This window comes from Physeter macrocephalus, chromosome 18 (genome assembly GCF_002837175.3).
Source record: "Physeter macrocephalus isolate SW-GA chromosome 18, ASM283717v5, whole genome shotgun sequence".
Lineage (NCBI taxonomy): Eukaryota > Metazoa > Chordata > Mammalia > Artiodactyla > Physeteridae > Physeter > Physeter macrocephalus.
Window position 1 is genome coordinate 6389662 of NC_041231.1, and position 17765 is coordinate 6407426.

Sequence of the window (17765 nt, forward strand, 5' to 3'; positions counted from 1 at the left end):
AGGCCCAAAGGCAGGGTCCAGGCGGCTCTATACCAGCGCTACCAGGTAGTCAGAGAACAAAAGGCAGAGCTGTCTGTTCTCACCGCCTGTCTTCCAAGACAGACTTTTTGTGCAGGAAAAAAAACAAGGTACCAAACAATGTGTACACTCAGGTATCATTAATATAAAGAAAAAATCAGGCGGAGGGCGTGTACATGGATATGCTTGAAAGCACACAGACTCCTGGAAAGAAACTGGAAACGGTACAAGGGTGGGAAACACTCTACATCTTTGTGTAGTTTGGATTTTTCCCATCATGAAAGTGTTATCACCTGTTTTTTTAACTATTAAAAAATAAAGTTAACTACAGGCTGGAGGGGGCACGTCACCATCTTACCTGCCCAGTTAGCTCTCAGAGTTCACGCCAAATGTCTGCAGGGACAGCAAGCTCCCTGTTGCCACAGATCAGGGCTCAGGAACCGTGGGCGCCCGCAGTCAAAAACAGCTCCCGGGGCGTGAGTTCACAATCCAGTACAAGTAGCTGAACAAATAAGGAGGTGGACGGAGGGAGGACGGTGGATGGCAGGAGCCGGGCTGCTCGCTGTGGGAGTGGAGCTGCAGACAAGCCTGGCGGGAGGCTCCACCGAAGTCATACACCGGTCTGGATGCACGTGAGACCCGGCGGAGACACAGACGGATGGGTACGTGTGTGTCTGTGATTACAGATACGTGCGCTCACTCGTACCTCCCAGCTCTGTCTGCTGAGAGGCCCAGAAGCAGGGACACCCCAGCTCTAGACCCTGGCTTCGGCACCACTCACTCTCCAAGGAAGGGACAGGGCTCCCTGGAGAAATGGCTGATTCCGGGGCTGGGGCAGGGATAACACCAGATGGGCCTGGAGCAGCATGGGGCCCCAGAAATGAAGCAAGTGCTCAGAAGGCGAAAGGAGGGGGGCACGTCCAGGGGACACAGGAGAGCCTGAAAGGGCTCCCAGGGCCAAGGCAGGGAGGAGAGGAGGAGCAGGGTGACGAGGGAGTGGGTTATAACCCAGCACGCAAAACGCACCCTGATTAAATAAACAGCCAGAAGAGACAACACTCCCATAAATAAGAATTCCAAATAATTTACACAGACACTCCTCCCCCAGGAGGTGCAGCCTCACTCCCCCTCCCACCCCCACCTTGACCAAGCGGCTTCCAGTGGGGAGGTGGAGGCGGAAGCAGACCCCAGACAGACACCACCGTGTGTGCAAGAGCTGCAGGGAAGGGTGCAAACGGGCTACGGGAATTCCAAGAAGAAAAGCACAGATGAATGAACTGCGCTGAGTCCTAACAGAAGAGCACACGGCAGTTAAAACCTGGAGCTAAAACCACACCTACCAGCGAAGATAAACCTCAACACAAAATGCTGAATGGACACGAAAAGAGCAAGCCTGGAGGAGGAATACGCAGGATGGTATCATTTACACGTAGCTTCAAATAAAACAATATTACATATCGTTAGTGAATACAAACCTATGTGGGAGAGGCATTTATATCAAATTCCAGATAGGAAAAAAGGTAACCGGCACAGCAAACGCATGAGTTCACAGGTATTATCAAGTTCCCTTTTAAAGTAAACTTAAAAACTTTAAAGGTGTGTTGGCTAAGCTACTAGGAAGTACTGGGAGGCACAGGTAATGCGCTGAAGCAGGACGGAGACTTGGGGACAGCCGTGAAAGGGGCAGGAGGGTGGGCGGGGCCAGAGGAGCCGGGAGGTGTCCACAGCGAGGAGGAGGGGCAGGAGGGGGAGGAGGCGGCACCCTCCCCACACGCCCCAGGTCTTCAAAAGGCGAAGCGTCCTCTTTAAGCTCCCCAGCTGGTGTCACACCACCCACAACTCCGGGGGCCAGGCATCGAGTCCTGCCCTGGACGTGGGAGCCCCGTGTCAGCCCCGCGGGCCCCCGCACCGCGTGCGCCACACCCAGTCTCCCTGCACCCTCAGCACGACCACCCATCTTGTCACACAGGCCGGAAATCCCAGAGCCCCCCCACCACCCACTGCACCCACTGCATCACTTGCTGGGCACAGCCTGTCCTCTCTGCCAGCGCCGCTCTGGACCGAACCACCGCCAGCCCTCGCCGAGACCCAGCCAGCTAGCTCCCCATACCCACTCCGGACCCCTCGCTCAGACGTCTACCCATCTACCCGGCCAGGGTGCCTACTCCCGCCCTCCCCCTCCCACCTCCCCTGTTTACACCCCTCAGCGCTCCCCTTGCTCTGGGGTAAAGGCAAATGGTGGGAGGGTTCTGCCCTCATCAGGCGACCCTAGGAGTGCCCAGAAGCCCCCCTGGACCCTCTGCTCACACCTGGCCTCCGCGAGGCCCCATAACTAGGGAAGGAGCCCATGGCCTGCACACCGCAGCGCTCCCCCGGCTCCCCCGACAGGCTACCAGCGCCCCCAGGGCTGTGTGCAGGGAGCCGTTCAGAGGAGCAAACAGATCACACACTTCAACAGAGCCAACCCTATAACGTCCATTGGCTCATCAAAACGAGCTGAGTCATCACGAAAAGGTGAAATTATAAGCAGTATTCTAGGAAGAACTGTGCAGTTTGACGAAAGAGGGGAGTGGAAAATACACGTTAGAAGGATTCCCAGACTCAGGCATGATTACTTTGGAGCTTTGCCGTCAGCTTCGCGACTATACGATCTCCCTTTACTGAAAAGGCACGACGTCCAGCTTGGGGGGCGGTGGGGAGGGAGGGTACCCGGCTGCACGTGACACAAGCCTCACCGCGTCGCGCTGCCCCCGCATCCCTGTGCTCAGTCAAGCTCTCTGGGGGGCTGAGGAAGGGTCTCTCCAGTGGGTGGGACTGGAGGTCGCTTTTGCTTCCTTTTCAGTAGTGGCGCATTTTTAATGACAAGCACTTACTATTATTTTTTTAATCTGAAGAAAATGTTATTATAATAAAATGAGTCTCCCCGCTCCCATCTGGGGAGGAACGAAGCTTTCTCCACACCCTCAGTGTGGACCCTCGTTGGTTTAAGGCTGGAAACGGAAGCGGGGTTCCTGCAGGCCAGGGGTGGTGGCAGCATCACACAGATGTCACACCTGGGGTACGCAGCTCAGCCAAAGGGAGACCGCACGTGTGCCCCGGGCCCCGCTGGCCCCGCTGGCCCCGCCGGCCCAGCCGCTGACGGCAGCCCCTGGGTCTGGGGATCTTGTGCAGCGCGGCGGGGAAGGAGGCTCCCAGGAGGACAGAGTCTGCCTGAGGCGAAGCCACGCGGAGCAGATCGAAGCCCAGAGACTCGGCCCTGACAGCCCGCAGGCCCTGACTCAGCGCGCTCAGGGCAGAAGCAGGCCGTCGTGAAGCAGACGCGGTCCCTCGTCAGGTGCGTCACCTGCGTGGGTCCCCGTCACGGGTCATCAGACACCAGCGAGCTAACACACCCACCCGCTCTGGGCACAGTGCGCCCTCTCGGTACTGGTCCAGCTGCCGGCCTGGAGCAGGAAGACGGTAACCCTAACCTCGTCCCTCTGCGTGCGACGGGACCGGGCGGCAAGGATTGAGAGGGAGCTCCGGAAAGGCCCTTCTGAGCAGCCCCGCGTACACACGACAGGTCCCGATGGAGAGAGAGATGCATCTTCAGAAGAAATTCACTACAGGCCCTCTGGCGGGGAGCACCCAAAGGCGCCTGCAGGAGAAAGCCAGGCACCTAAACTGGAGCCCCACACCCGTTCCCTCGCCCCTGCGTGCTTCCCAAGGATACAGCCACAGCCCGCGTGACGCTCCCCGCAGGCCTGGGGGTGGGGCGAGCCTTGGACCGGAGCAGGCAGGTCACTCAGGCCCGCCGGTCCCAAAGCTCCATCACACCCACCTGCTTGAGACCCCCAAGAGGTCACAGCCCCTAGCTTCTCCCCACCTGAAATCCTGGCATTGCTATCACCTGGACGATGAAAATCTTCAAGCTGCCACCCCCAGACCCCACTCGTAAGCCGTGTACGCTCTAGGGCCCTGGACAGCTGTGCACAGAGCCTGCGCGCGCGCGCGCGTGCGTGCGCGTGCATGTGCGCGGGCCGAGAGCAGCTCAGGCGCGTGTCAACATGTGGGTCTGCTTTCAATCGTGCTGGAACAACTCTACCTGATAAACAAAAACAGATCCAAAATAACCTTTGGCAAGCAGCATGTTTTTAAAAGAAAGAGAAGGTCCGAATGATCTGGCAAGAGCAATGCTTAAGCAAACAAACTTGGCCAAGCCAAGCATCCACGGTGCACATCAAAAAGCCCCTCGCAGGCTCCCCGTGACCCGCGGCCGCAGCCAGGAAGGGGGCTGGAGCTGCGGCTCCCCTGGCCCGAAGCGGACAGGCCACACACTTCCGGCCGCTGGTCGCTACGTTTCGTCCAGGTCACAGGGTCAGACCACGAGTCGGGAGCAGGAGGCCAGCAGGAGAGGGCAGAGCCCCTCGCTCCCCTCCGGACAGTCCCTTCCAGTGGGCCCTGCTGGGCAGGGGACAGGGAGGGTCAGTGGGCAGCGTGGGGAGCCGTGGGAGAGCCTCGGGGTCCCCCCTCAGGGAGGCGGTCAAGGTCACAAGGTTCTAAACCTCCAAAGGGGCCAGTCTGGCGTGGCCTCCCCTGCATCACAGCTCACGTCTGTCTGCCAGGCGCCTTTCCGGGGACATGGCTCTCACTAGAGCCGGGATGAAGTCGGCCCCGGGCCCGGGCCGCATCACCCAAACCCCTCCTCTCTCCAGGCCCCGGTGAAGCTAAAACTGAGCAGGACACCGGAGGTCTGCAGAGCCTGAGGCCAGCACACCGGCAGGGGCAGGGTCCCGAACACTCCACAGCAGCCTAGAAAAGTGGGCACGTGACACGGAGGCTCAAATCAGGGACGGTGCGCCCGGGACGGGCCACAGGAGAGGCACGCAGGTCTACACCCGAAACGCGGGAGCCTGGGGGACGACTCAGCTCCCCTGGGCCCTGGTTTCTCCTCGTCTCCCTGGGGGGTCGTGGAGCAGGGGGGGCGAGGACCACGGCGGCCCTGAGCGGGGGCAGGCTCTCGATAAGCAGAGGCACGCGCCCAGCACAGCGCGGGGGCAAGGAGAGCGGCGCCCAGCCTTCCCGGGGTTAAAACGGGAAAGACGGCTGGCTGCTACTGCTAAAGGGACAAGAGTATCACCGGGCCACCCCACAGGGCAGGAGGCAATGGCCAGCAACAAGGGCTTCTGGGAAGCTCTGCGGGGAGAGACACGAGGGAGACAGGCGAGGAAAGGCTGGGAGCCTGGGAGGGGTGAGGGAGAACCGCTTGGGAGGGCGAGCGGGCAGCGGCCGGGCACCGCAGCCAGAGGGCAGGCCGGGAATCCACGCAGGGGGCCAGGTGGCTGCAGGCCACACTGCAGCGCCGGGACGGAGGCCCCTCAGGCTTCCCGCGAGGAGGTGACCCCCAGCGCGGCACGCCGGGCCCCCAGGGGGCCTCCCCAGCGGAGAGTGGCTGTCCAGGGCGAGGCAGGTGACGCCACAGGGAGGTGAGAGAGAAGAGGGAAGGGCAGAACAGAAGCTGCTCTTTCTCTAATTCTTTCTGTATTTTCTTCCCTAAAAGCCACACAAGAAACAGATGAATCCAAGCTCGTTGTAAAAGATCTGAACACCAATTACATGGACTAAAACATGAAAGCTCTCTCTCAGCCCCGAATTCCGCCTTCCCTCCCTCCCCCAAGATGGAACCACTATTCACAGTTCGCTGTGTCTCCTTTCAGATCTCTTTTGACGCATTTATACACAAACATATGCACATATGCACGCTTTCCCGAACGGGTGGGACCAAGCTGTACACGTGCAGAGACGGGCTTGCGCGTCCCCTTTATCCACAGACACTCACTGAGGGCCCAGAGCAGGCTCGTGGGCCTGGCGGTTCCAGCGTGCTCTCTCCACCCACATTTACGTCACCCTGTCGGGGCCGCGATGAGCCTGTCAGTCCACTCACAGCGCAGAAAACCCGCGCGCTCCTCGGCTGCTGGGCTCGGAGAGGGCAGGGAAAACAGACACGGAGGGGGCCGGTCCCCCCAGGAAGCCAGGAAGGCGCAGGCTCCACAGGCCCCGAGGCAACCAGAGACACTGATCAGGCCGAGGGTCCCGGGGTCCCACCCCAGCTCCCCTCCCACCGGCCACGTGACCCCGGGCAAGCCACCTCTCCCCTCGGACCCTGCAGCCACCTCTTTCCCGAGAAAATGTCGCCCACGCGCTCGGCCCCGGTCAGTGTCCGGGGAAGCCCCCCCGGAGGGTGAGGGTCGGCAGCCGCGTGACCGGAGACCCCGGTCCCCACGGCTGCGGAGGGCGAGCTCCTGTCCCCTGCAGCTGCTGACCATCTCAGGACGCGCCTGGGACCGAGTCGGGGGCCGACATCAGCGCGCTGAGGGCCGAGGCCTGCGGGCGGCCGGCACCCGAAGGGTTAACGGCCTGCTGCCGGGCCTTCCTGCCGCCAGGACTGCATTAGGGGCGGGAGATGGGCTGCGTCTGGATCGCATTAGGAGCTCTGTTGGCAGCGTTCCCTCTGGCGGGCTGCCTCCCCTCCTGCCCCGACCACTCTCCCCACAGCTCAAAGAAAATACCAGGATCCACATATAACCCCGCGCGCTCCCCTCCTGTCTCTTACCCCCGTCTTGAATGAAACAAGCTCTTAAACTCCTGACCTTCCGCCCAGTCACCCCGTTCGTTTCTGGCGCGGCAGCGTCGTGGAGCCCGGGGCACGGCTGCCCTCCCCGCGGACGCACGCTGCGCAGTCGGGCGCGGGCTCCGACAGGCCGGGGCAGCTCCTCCCGAGGCTGGCCCGGGGCGTCTGCCATCCGAAGGAGCGCCAACACCCCCAGAGAGACGCTCCCTCTATCCTGAAATGCCAACACCGGGGCCACTCCGACCCTCACCGTGCACAACCGGGAACAAGAACAGGAGGAGGGTTGGCAGCCTCTAAGCACCAGAAATAAGGCCTTAGGAGAAACAGCTGAAGCTCGCTTTTCAACTTTTCTCATCTTTCCCCGCCAGAGGCCCCGAGGCAGCGGCTGGATTCGCCAACAGCGCACAAATTCATGTCTTCCCTGGCGTCTGAGCTGCAGCCCCATACACCTCCCCTGCAACTGGATGCCCCCAAAAACCTCCAATCTTGCTAAAACCCAACCCACCCTCCCCTCCGCCTCCGCCCTCAGCCCCAGACCTCTCCCGGCTCCCCCGCAGCAACGGCTCCACCACCCCACCTGCTACTCAAGCCAGAGACCTGGGGGCTGTCTTGGACGTGGCTCCCCCTGCACCTGGGCCAAACCCACTGCCTCACCAGCCTTGTTCATACCGCCTCCTAAACAGCCCGTGAGCCCCACTGCACTGCCGCCAGCTTGATCCACGTCCCCTCCGTCTGCCTGGACTACACAACGGCCTCCTAACGGTCCCCGGAAAGGCACTCTGGCCCCCTTGCATCCATTCTCCACATCGTCGGCCTCTCTAGCACACCAGGAAACGCATATGCACACACACAACCACGCTCCCTTCTCCACCCTTCAAAACCACCTGCATGTCTCAGTAGCTGCTGGATGGAGACCTCTGGACCCTAGGGCTCCGCCCCCGCCTCTAGCCCCACAGCCCCTCTTCCTCGGTGCCTGTTCTCTGAGCACCAGCCACAGTGACTTTCTCTCAGGCCGTCAAGTCACTAGGCTGCCTCCCCGCTGGGCCGCTGCACGGTTCCCGCTGCCAGAGCACCCCCTCCATGCCCAGCCCCACTCCTCTCCTTCACACCAGGGACCTGCCACCTGCTCTGGGAGGACGCTGCCCTGTCAAGAAGAGGCCCTGCCTCCGGCTGCAATTCCACCCGAGCACGCGTGCAGGGCGAGGAAAGGTGCCTGCGGGCAGGCAGATGCAATTACCCAGCGGGACTTGTCCTAATCCACACACCCCTGTGTGTGTCCTCACAAACACTGGTCACCAACAGCAGGCCAAGGACGCGGCTGGCGGTCGGACGGAAGCCAGCTCAGTCCCCTAAGGCTGGCTCAGACTCTGGACTTCCCTTGCCCAGAATCATCTCATTTAAATACTTCTGAAAAGACCGAAAAACAAAAGAACTTCTAGTGGCCGGCATTTATTTTTAAACTAGAACATGTTATAATAAAGCATTTTAGCAAAACTTCAAACGAAAGCAGGCAAGTGCCTTTACTTTAAAAAGACGTCTCACTTGCCCTTTCCCCATGATTATTACAAGTTGAAGCCTGTGAATAATTAAAGCAATGTTTATGGTATTTTTATTACTGTTTTATTCTTAAAAGAAAGAATGATAAATATTCAGTTTAAGTGGTACACTTGCTCTCTGTGTACTCAGGAAACACTCAACTTTCCTTTAACGAGAAAAATAAAACCGAAGAAGGTCACAGCAGTGCCCGCAAAGACGGCAGGGCAGTAGGGACCACGGCCGCTCACCACAGGCCGCAGGTGGCCCTCCTCTCCCCGCGGTGCCAGCCAGAGGGGCTGGTGGGGCTGGGAGAGGTGGCCTGGCCAGCCTGGCGCTGCTTCCTTCCTGCTGAGTCTTCCGTAACAGGAAATGCTTCAGGATGGGCCAGCTACGCTTCTAGACACAAAGCACTGAAGCAGAGGGGCTCGGTCTTGAGAGAAAGGTGGCTCGAGAAGCCAGCTCTGAGGCTCTGGGCGCCTGACTCACAGTCATTCTCCGAAAAAAATAAGCCAGCACTGGGCCTCCTGGCTGGTGAGGCACCGAGACACAAGCCTTGAAGAGGAGAGGCCACCGCCCGCTCCACTCCTGCTTCTGGGCCCACGGGGAGCAGCTTCTACAAACACAGCCCGCTAAGGTCATCAAATGCATACTTTGAATCAAAATCCTACTCAAAAACAAACTGCTTATTTGCTTACTGGCTTTTTCCTACTGTTTTGTTCACTAAATAATTTCTGGGGCCTCGTCTGGGCCAAGCTCCGGGTCGGGCGCTGAGAGCACGGAGCCGGACGGGCGCAGCCTCTGTCCTCAAGGAGATTCTGCAGTGGGACGCGCAGCAGAGACACACGTGGGGGCGAGCGGCCAGCCACCCGGGGCGGGGCCGTGGGAGCTGCAAGGAGAGACCCCCTCCGGGCGTGGAGCCGGCCCACGAAGGCCGCAGGTGAGGAACCAGGGCAAGAGGCAGAGGTCGCTGGAGGTGGGCCAGGAGGGGCTGGGCCGCGGGCCTGCTGGGGCAGGAAAACAGACTCCTTGCCGAGTCCCAGTCTCACCTCACCCCTGTAAAACAGCTTCCAAGAGCGGAGGCAAAGGTAAGAGGAAGGACGCCGAAGACTGTTTCGGATTTTCTTTCTCCTTTCTGGGGGTTTTTAGTAAAGAGGTAAGTAAACCTGAAAATGGACTCGACTTGGAGGAATATGCTATCAGATTGTGAACTTTCTCTAAGGCTTCTATCGGCTGGATAGGTACCCGCACACCGCTGATGGTGCCCCTCCCTCTCAAGAACCGACGCGGGCCCCACTTCAGCAACCCATTTAGCAGCCCTGCAAAGACCTGCCTCCTCACAACCGGGAAAGGACCCCACCACTTACTACTTGTGGAACCCACAACAGGAGCTCCATGTGACGGCAACACCGAACGGCAAAGTGTCCTCCCAGGTGCTGGGCACTCTACAGCCATCGGCCCTAGTGGGCAGCGCCCCGCACCGCACTCCGCCAGAGGCGGGCACCGAGGGGGCTCTCGGGGTCTGAGCCGTGATGGCCAGCGAAGCGCAGGAGAGGGGAGCCTGCCTGTGGCCGGTCCTGGGTCCCGGCCTCTCTTTCTGCACCGTCCGCGTCTCCGACGGTTCCTGACATTACAACCCTGATAGCCAATCACTGCCGGAAACATCACTAGCCTAGAATCCCAGGATCAGATCTTAGCAACGGGCTCCCCCCGCTGAGGATGGAAAGAGCCACAGAGCCTGAGGAGAAGGCTGGCAAGTCGCAGGATGTCTGGGTTTAAAGCAGTCTCGGCCTAAGTGGGGTTTGGTGTTTCTCCTTCACTCCCTGGGCCCCAACATGCCCCCCCTCAGCTAATGGGCCCCAGCTGGACGGACGTGGCAGCAGAGGCAGGGCCAGGGTCTGACAGGCTCCGGCGGGCAGCCTGGCCGGGAGGGGACACAACTATTTATCTGGAGGGGCCGCACCGTGCCCCCGGGGGAGTCCAAGCGGTCAGATGCGCCCAAGTAGATTAGTGAAACCTGCCAGGGATGCCACTGGCCTTGGGGGAGAGCTGTCCAGTTTGGAGCCTGCCCTGCAGTGCCCCAGTGTCCGACAGGCCCCGGGCACGTGACGGTGAGTGGAGAGCCCCGGGGGACTCCGTGGGGGCTCCCGGGGCGGTGGGCATGATGCCCAGAGCTGGTCTTTGGTGCTGGCCACATGGCTCCAAATGCGGGCTCCACTGTCTAGGTCTTCTCCCCGGTCAGACGGGGTCATGGGGAAAAAAGGAAGAGCAGAGCTGGCCGTCAGCAAGCGACGGACCCACCCGCAAAGCCCTGAAGGCCAACGTCACCCGCACGACAACCCCAGAGGGTGAGCCGGGGCTGCGATTCCTCGCCAGAAGGTCAGAGCTCAGAGGCGTTAAGGGACCTGCCCAAGATTACAGGGGACTGGAAGCTCTTCCTGACTTCAGTCCTTTCTTCCAAAACCTCTATTCATTTCCTGGGGCCACCACAACAGGTCACCACAACCTTGACAGCTTCCAACAACAGAAGTGTGTGTAACCTCTAGCAGTTCTGGAGGCCACAAGTCCAGAGCCGATGTGTCAGCTGGGTTGGCCCCCTCTAGAGCCTCTAAAAGAACCCCTTCCATCCCCTCTCCTAGCTTTGAGCCATGCGGGCAACCATGGGCATTGCTTAGCTCCAGGCTGCAGACCCCAGTCCCAGCCTCTAGCTTCATATGCTCTCCTCCCCAAGAGTCCCTGTGCCACTGGACTTGTCGTTGGGTGGAGAGCCCACCCTGCTCAGGATGGTCTCATCTAGAGATCCTTACCTTAATTACATCTGCAAAGACTCTCATTCCAAATAAGATCATATTCTGAGGTTCTGGGTGGACACGTCTTTCGTGGCGCACGATTCAACCCGCTACAGTCCACCCTCTGGTCCCCGACACGTCACGTCCGTCTCATGTGCAAAATCCTTTCACCCCATCCCCATAGCCCAGATTCTCACCCCATTACAGCATGAACTCTAATTAGGTCGAAAATCTCATCTAAATACCATCAGCTCAAAAGGATCATCAGCTAAGTCACCTAACTAGGCATGAGTGATCTGGAATGATCTATTCTGGGGCAAGACCCCTCTCTATCTGTGGACCTGTAATACTGGAAAACAAGTTATCTGTTTTTAAAATACAGGGACAGGGAGAAAACGGAAGGAACTCAGAGGTCACTGGTCCCAAGCAAGTTTGAAACCCAGCAAAACAAATTCCATTAGGTGTCCAGGCCTGCGAATGACCCTCTGTGGCTTGACCCTTTGCCCTCCGGGCCCATGAAAGCTCCTCTGGCCCTGGCCTCTGGGCTCGCCTCTCTGGCCTCTGCCCTCAGAGTCACTCCTCCTTTATCTTGAAGGATAACACATGTTGTGGCTGAGTCCTTCTACCTGTGACTTCCTGCATGTACTATCCCAGAAGTCCAATTGCTTTTTTTTTTTTTTTTTTTTTTTTTTTTTTTAAATTTTGTCGGGTCTCTGTCCCTTTACATCCTAGCTGGCAGTGTTTTGGCTGATATAACAGTCTCAAAAACCTGTGGGTCTCTCGTGCGTGTGAAGGGGATCTATGCCATTCAACAAGAGGGTTCTCCACAGATCCTTCCTGGAGAAGCCCAGCTCTTCCCTGGCTTCTGCTAGATATTTGACTGCCCCCGTGAGACACACACCCAAACTCTTCAGCAAAGGCTGTCCAGCCTCACCCGTGGCCTTTCTCCAGGGCACGCGCTCTCAAAAGCGAATCTCCTGCTTTCAGCATCCTTTGGGATCTGCACAAGCCAAGAATTTCCCACGCCATCAGGAGCTGGTTCCCCTTTGCTAATCACAGCTCCTTCCTCAATTCACTCCTTTCCTCTCACATTTCACTATAAGCAGCAAAGGAGAAACCAGGTTGCACCTTCCACGCTTTGCTTAGAAAACCCCTCAGCCAAAATCCAAGTTCAGTGCTGCAAGTTCTGCTTCTCCCGACTGGTAAATTAGAGGCTTGCACAGCAATAGATACCAAGAGGGCTGGAAAGCAGGCTCCCAAAAGCAAGAGGAGAACGAACTTTATATTTGCCAAGCAACCTCCATGTGTCCAAGTACCACAGGTCAGTACCTGGGACTCTGAGAGGCAAGTTCATCTTTCCAAGGATGAAAACAGGAGCCAAAGATCTCAGAAGCCCCCACTCGCGCCCCCGAGAGCTTAAGGTGGCCGCCGGCCCTGCCTTCGCCGCCTGCATGCCCTGGGCCCCAGCGCTGCGGCCACTGACTGACCCGGTCATCAGACGCCTCTCCTTCCCTCCAGAGCCTCAAGCACCCAAGTCTGCGTCTGCTTCTCACAGAGCCCTCTTCTGCCCCTCAGCCCCTCCCAGCAGCTGTCCCAGGGCAGAGGGGGGACGGGGCCGGGGGGCCCGGGGGGTCTGCCCCAGGGAGCACAGGGAATGGAAGGGGATTTAGCGTTTTATTCATTCCCTGCCCCAGCTGGGAATGAAAACACAGTCACTAGTATAAGCTTAGTTTTGTTAAATGTAAGTCTAGTTTGTTTTCATAATTTTGTGCTTTATTTTTTAAGATTTGCACTTTTAGTACTTGGTGCAACATGGATTTGATCTGAGTAGTCTTTCTATCCGGGACTGACGGTCTTCACAGGAGGCTCCACGACAGCCCGCGGAGGAGGGGATCACGCCTCACAGTGTCAGGGGACCCTTGCCCTCCAGCTCCTGCTGCCGCCCCAGGGAGCCCCCAGCTTGGCCCACCCTGGTCACGAGACTCTTCCCTACGACCCCCGGCTCTGCAGGAGGAACGGGTGGAGGGGAGAGACCTCAAGCTGATGCTTCCTTCACCTGCGGAAGCACTGGCCACTCCTCTTACTCCGAGATGCCCCCCTCCTGCCTCAGGCTGCCCCGGCCCGGAGACGGCCAGCGCCAGGCACAGTGCCAGCAGTGCTCCGGCCTGCCCCTCGCCCAGGGCAGACCCTGCAGGCAGGGACCTCCCCCAAGGGTGACGGTGAATTTCATGTGTCCACTGGGCTGGGCCACACGGCCCAGATGTTTGGTTAAGCATTGTTCTGATTTCTGTGAAGGTGTTTTCTGGATGAGATTAACATTTAGATGGGTAGACTTGGAGTAGAGCAGATGACACTCCATAATGACGGTGGACAAGGCCTGAACGGGAAAAGCCCGTCCTCCCGGGAAGAAGAGGAAATTCTGCAGCCAACAGCCTTCGGCTCTGAAGTGCGACTCTGCCCTGGGTCTCCAGCCCGCTGGCCTCACAATCATACCAGCCAGTTCCTTAAAACTGCTCTCTTTGTACACACACACACACACACACACACCCACCCCCGTCGGTTCTGTTTCTCTGGAGGTCGCTGCCTAATACACCCAGTGAGCCAGACAACCGCAGAGTCCGCCTCCACACAGGCCCCTGGACTCCATGCACCTGGGCTGTGAGCGCCTCCAGTGGCGGCACGGTCCCTGGCCTCGGACACAGGCCGAGAGCAAGCCTCCACCCCCCTGCACCGTAGCCTCCTCTGAGGACCAGGCGCCTTCCCTGCACGCCAGAACTCCTGGGAGGTTTCCGGGTTCGAAGCAGCCCTTGTTCCCCACCCCGGATTCCCCGTGAAGGAGAAGGGTGGTTAGGGAGCTATAAGTTTTTCTTTTCCAGTAAACCAAAACCTTAAGCAACGCCCACCGAAGGGAAGTATCAAGGCCACTGGACACCTTTTAAATCAGAGCCAGGCCAGAAGTTACCAGGAGTCGGGGGTGACGGGGAGACCCCAGCTGCCACCCTTCTCACAGGTCTTCCACAGATGATGTGGCAGCTGCCAGTGTCACTAGGAATGTGACACTCATCTGGGTGGTGTCCAGACTGTATGGCTCTGAGCAACACAAGGTTCTAATTGTGTTTAATTTGAAATCCTTGTGGTTAAGCAAGAGGGACCCAGAAATGAGTCCACACGTACTTGCCACCCTGACCTGGGGGTTTGTAGAAAGGGGGAGGGGTTCCACCCAGCGCCCTCACTCGTGGGCCACACGCTCCTGAGCCCACACACCCTCTGGAGGCTCCATCTCTTCATAAAGGGTGCCTGCTTGACAGTCTCCCGACGGTCCGGTGCCCTTCCGAGAACCGGGGCGAGCGGTAGCTCCGGAACGGGGGCAGGACAGGAGGGAAGAAGGAACAGGGCAGAGCCGGCCCCCGGGGAGCAGGCCCCGCAGCTGGAGAGGCACAGGGACTGTCCCTCTCCCTTCCCGCTAGAGGGAGGGGCCGGAAGGAAGGGCAGGGCAAGGCTGACCTTGAGGGTGGGGATCTCCACACTGTCACCGAGGCTGACGGAGCCCGAGAGGACGGTCCCTGTCATCACGGTGCCTTGGCCTTTGATGGAGAAGCAGTGGTCCACAGACATGAGGAACGGTCCCGAGGGGTCTCTCCTTGGGATGGACATCTGGGACGTCAGGAGCTAGAAAAGAGATGCTGGTGCCACACCCTGTCGGGAGAGGAGCCGGATGGGGCAGCGCAGAGGAGAGCAGGGGGTGTGACCAGGGCTCGGGCAAGCCGGCCCAGGAGCTCAGAGCGGACCGCCTCCGACTGCACTCCGAGCCTCTGCCAAGGCCCCGCTCCCTCTCTCAGTGCAGAGGGAAAGGACCCGTGGAGGACGCTCCTCTATCCTCTCCCACCGGGATTCCCGCAGCGGCGTCCCAGCGGGCCGCGCCCCAGGCCCGCGCGCAGCCGCGGAGGCAGCCCACCGAGGGCGCCCGTGGGCACGTCGCTCCCCAGCCTCACGTGCCCGCTCACACTGGGCATCGGCCACCGGCCAGCCCTGGCAGCTCGCCAGCCAGCGTGGCCTCCCCCTCCCCCCAGTGACGCCGCCTCTAGAGAGGCTCTCGCGCTGGCTGTGTCGCCAGGTAACATGCCACTGGGATCGTCTGCTTGTCCACTCCGCCCCCCGGCCGTGAGCACCCCAAGCGGCTCCAGCACCTGCATCGCGGTGCCTGAAGGAACCCGAAGGACATCCCGCGGGCAGCAGCCTCTGTCTGGCAGGGCAGGGGTGAGGGCCCTCCCCCAAGCTCCGGCGGGGACAGAGGGACTGGCCCTCCGCGGTGGGTCTGCTTTTCCTGTTCTGCACGCTCTCCCGCGCGCTTCCGCCTCAGCCGGCCCACTGCCCTGTGCTCCGCGGTGCTGTCGGAGCTGATTACCAAGAAACAAATGGAAGTCAAGACCACGTTAGTCCTCTTGCTTCTTTCTGATTTCGTTAGGGAAGAGACTGTCAAAAAAGTATTTGGCAGTGAATGTCCCAAACTCTTAGTCTCGTGATAACTACTCTTTGTGGAAAAAGACGAGAGTCGCAAAACAGGCTTGGCCTGAGATTCGCACAGAGGCTTCTCAAAGGAATATATGAACAATTTCAATAGCCAGCATTTTTGTGGATTTTGTTTGAACAAAAACAACTGTCCCAGGTTCCTAGACCAGTGCTCTCTGGAGCTGATGAAAAAGTAACACAAGCTTCACCCAGAAAATGTTTGTTTTGCTAAGTCGGCAAGGTCAGCACCGTGTAATCACAGCAACAGCAGCCGTGCACGGGGTCACACCCGACCCGGCTCTGCGGACCCAGGGCAGCTGGACCCCAACACAATCAACCTGGCTCTGAATCCCAGCTCCACTTCACGCTTACTCGGAGACATCGGGCAAGTCACTTGACATCTCTGAGTCTCAGGCTCTTTCGTAGCAGAATGCGGATACATACCCTAAGCCTCTCAAGTCTTGTTAACCATCATGTAATCGTGGATGTTCATAATCACGTGCAAAAAGAACTCAGGGTGGGGCCTGGTGCGTGATAACCAACCTCACCGTCAGAGTAAGCTCTGATATGGCACCATTCCCGCAGGTTACCAGTGTGAACACGAACTCCACACGCCGAGCGGTGGTACCATCTCCCTGACTTTATAAGCGAGGGAACCGAGGCCAGAGGGAGCAGGTCAAGCGCGGAAGGTCAGAGAGATGTGGTGAGGCCAGTGCTGTAATGCACCGTCCAGGGCCAGGGTCAAGACACCTCCCCCCGCAGCCTCTGAGCTGCCCGGGGGCTCAGCTGAGGGACTCCACTCTCACCCTGCCCGCCGGGTGCCCCGGGCCCTCCCAATGGCTGGGCTCCCCCTCTGTCCGTGATCCCCAAGGCCGGCAGAAGGGACGAGGATGGAAGCCACGCTGGACCCGCCTGGGAGGGACCCACTGGAGGGGCTGGCACAACCCTAGGTGCTGGAACGGGTGACGCAGCCCCAGAGCCCCAGCCTGCCGGGAGCTGCCTCGTGGACGAGTTTGACGGGGAAAGGAAAGAGGAGGCTCACAAGGACGTGGACGGCTCTGCAGAGCCGGGGCTGCCGACTGGAGGCCTGCAGTTCTGCTCTGATTTAACCCCGTGAGGAAGGCGAGGGAGGTGGCACCGAGGGGTCAGTGCGGAGAGTCCCCTCGCTGGGCGCCCCCCCGGAGTGAGCCGGAGCCCCCGACGCGCATCAAGCTGGCGGTACCTCAATGAGCTCTGGGATGCCCTGTGGAGCTTCCGTTTCGGGGGCGTCTGGTCCCCCAGGCCTGGCCGCCACGGGTATGATGGGTGCACCTCGGAACCTGGAACAGAAAGACAAGTCCCAGCATGGTCACCGGCGAGCACGATGGCAGGTCTCTGCTCTCACCCCGCAGAAGGCGCCAAGGGGGGCGGCGGCGCTGTGCTCCCACCTGGCAGACCGGGGCGTGGAGGCCCGGAGGGAACGCCTCGTGTCGAACAAAAGAAGTTAGAAGGGGGCTCCTAGGTTTAGCCGCTACTCCAAACCCTCCCTGAGGAGGAGCGGTGAAGCCCGGGCCCCAGGCCCCTGAATTAAAGACGCCCTTGGCGAGGACCACGGGGCACAGCCCGGCCTCCTGCAGAGACTCGGGAAGCACAGGTTCTGAGAAGTCCCTGCCAGACCTGCCCGGAGGGCCCCTCCACAGCCTCCCGGCCTCCTGGAGAGCCTGCCTCTTTAAGAAAAGACTCTTACTATGAGTATACATTCACCTTTTCCACTGGAGAACAAAAACCCAAGAAACAGAAAAGAAAATATACCACCCATAATCCCATCACCGTGGGGTGCTTTCTTCCAACCTTGGTTTCTCCGTGCATTGCCAAGGAATTATTTTTTTCCAATTTTGGTTACAATATTCATACAATTTCATATCCTTCTAGCTTAGTTACCATTACATCGGAAAGAATTTTCTATTGAAAAATAACAACAGCAATGATAATAACAGGACTCACTTGACTAAGCCAAGAATATGACCTGGACGCTTTCATTGAAACCCCACAAAACCACCATGGAACTGGCACCATTTTACAGATGAGAAAGTGAGGCTTAGAGAGGTGAATTAATTTGCTCCAAGTCACTGCCATCAGTCTCAGAGCCAACCTCCACCCCATCCGACTCCAGAACCAGGGCTCACAACCACCATGTTACACTCCCGCCTCCCCACCCCCCGGCCACCTCCTCTTTCATTTTTAACAGCTGCATAATAGTGCAACTCAAAATTCACATGCTTTCCCCCCAATGTGACTCATTTAGAACATCCCAAATTTTTCACTAT

At 59.0% G+C, this 17765-nt stretch overlaps 1 protein-coding gene across 1 annotated transcript in view; it reads right to left on the minus strand.

The window, feature by feature from the left end:
* LOC102978493 (selenocysteine-specific elongation factor) overlaps positions 1 to 16797 on the minus strand; it is an 80956-nt gene extending 64159 nt beyond the window's left edge. Inside the window, exons 1-2 of the mRNA XM_028479623.2 lie at positions 16682 to 16797; positions 14455 to 14619 (exon numbers count right to left, since the gene is read on the minus strand). Coding sequence (XP_028335424.1) covers positions 14455 to 14604 — 150 coding nt within the window. The 5' untranslated portion in view covers positions 14605 to 14619; positions 16682 to 16797. The remainder of the gene's footprint in view (positions 1 to 14454; positions 14620 to 16681) is intronic.
* Positions 16798 to 17765: the final 968 nt, after the last annotated feature.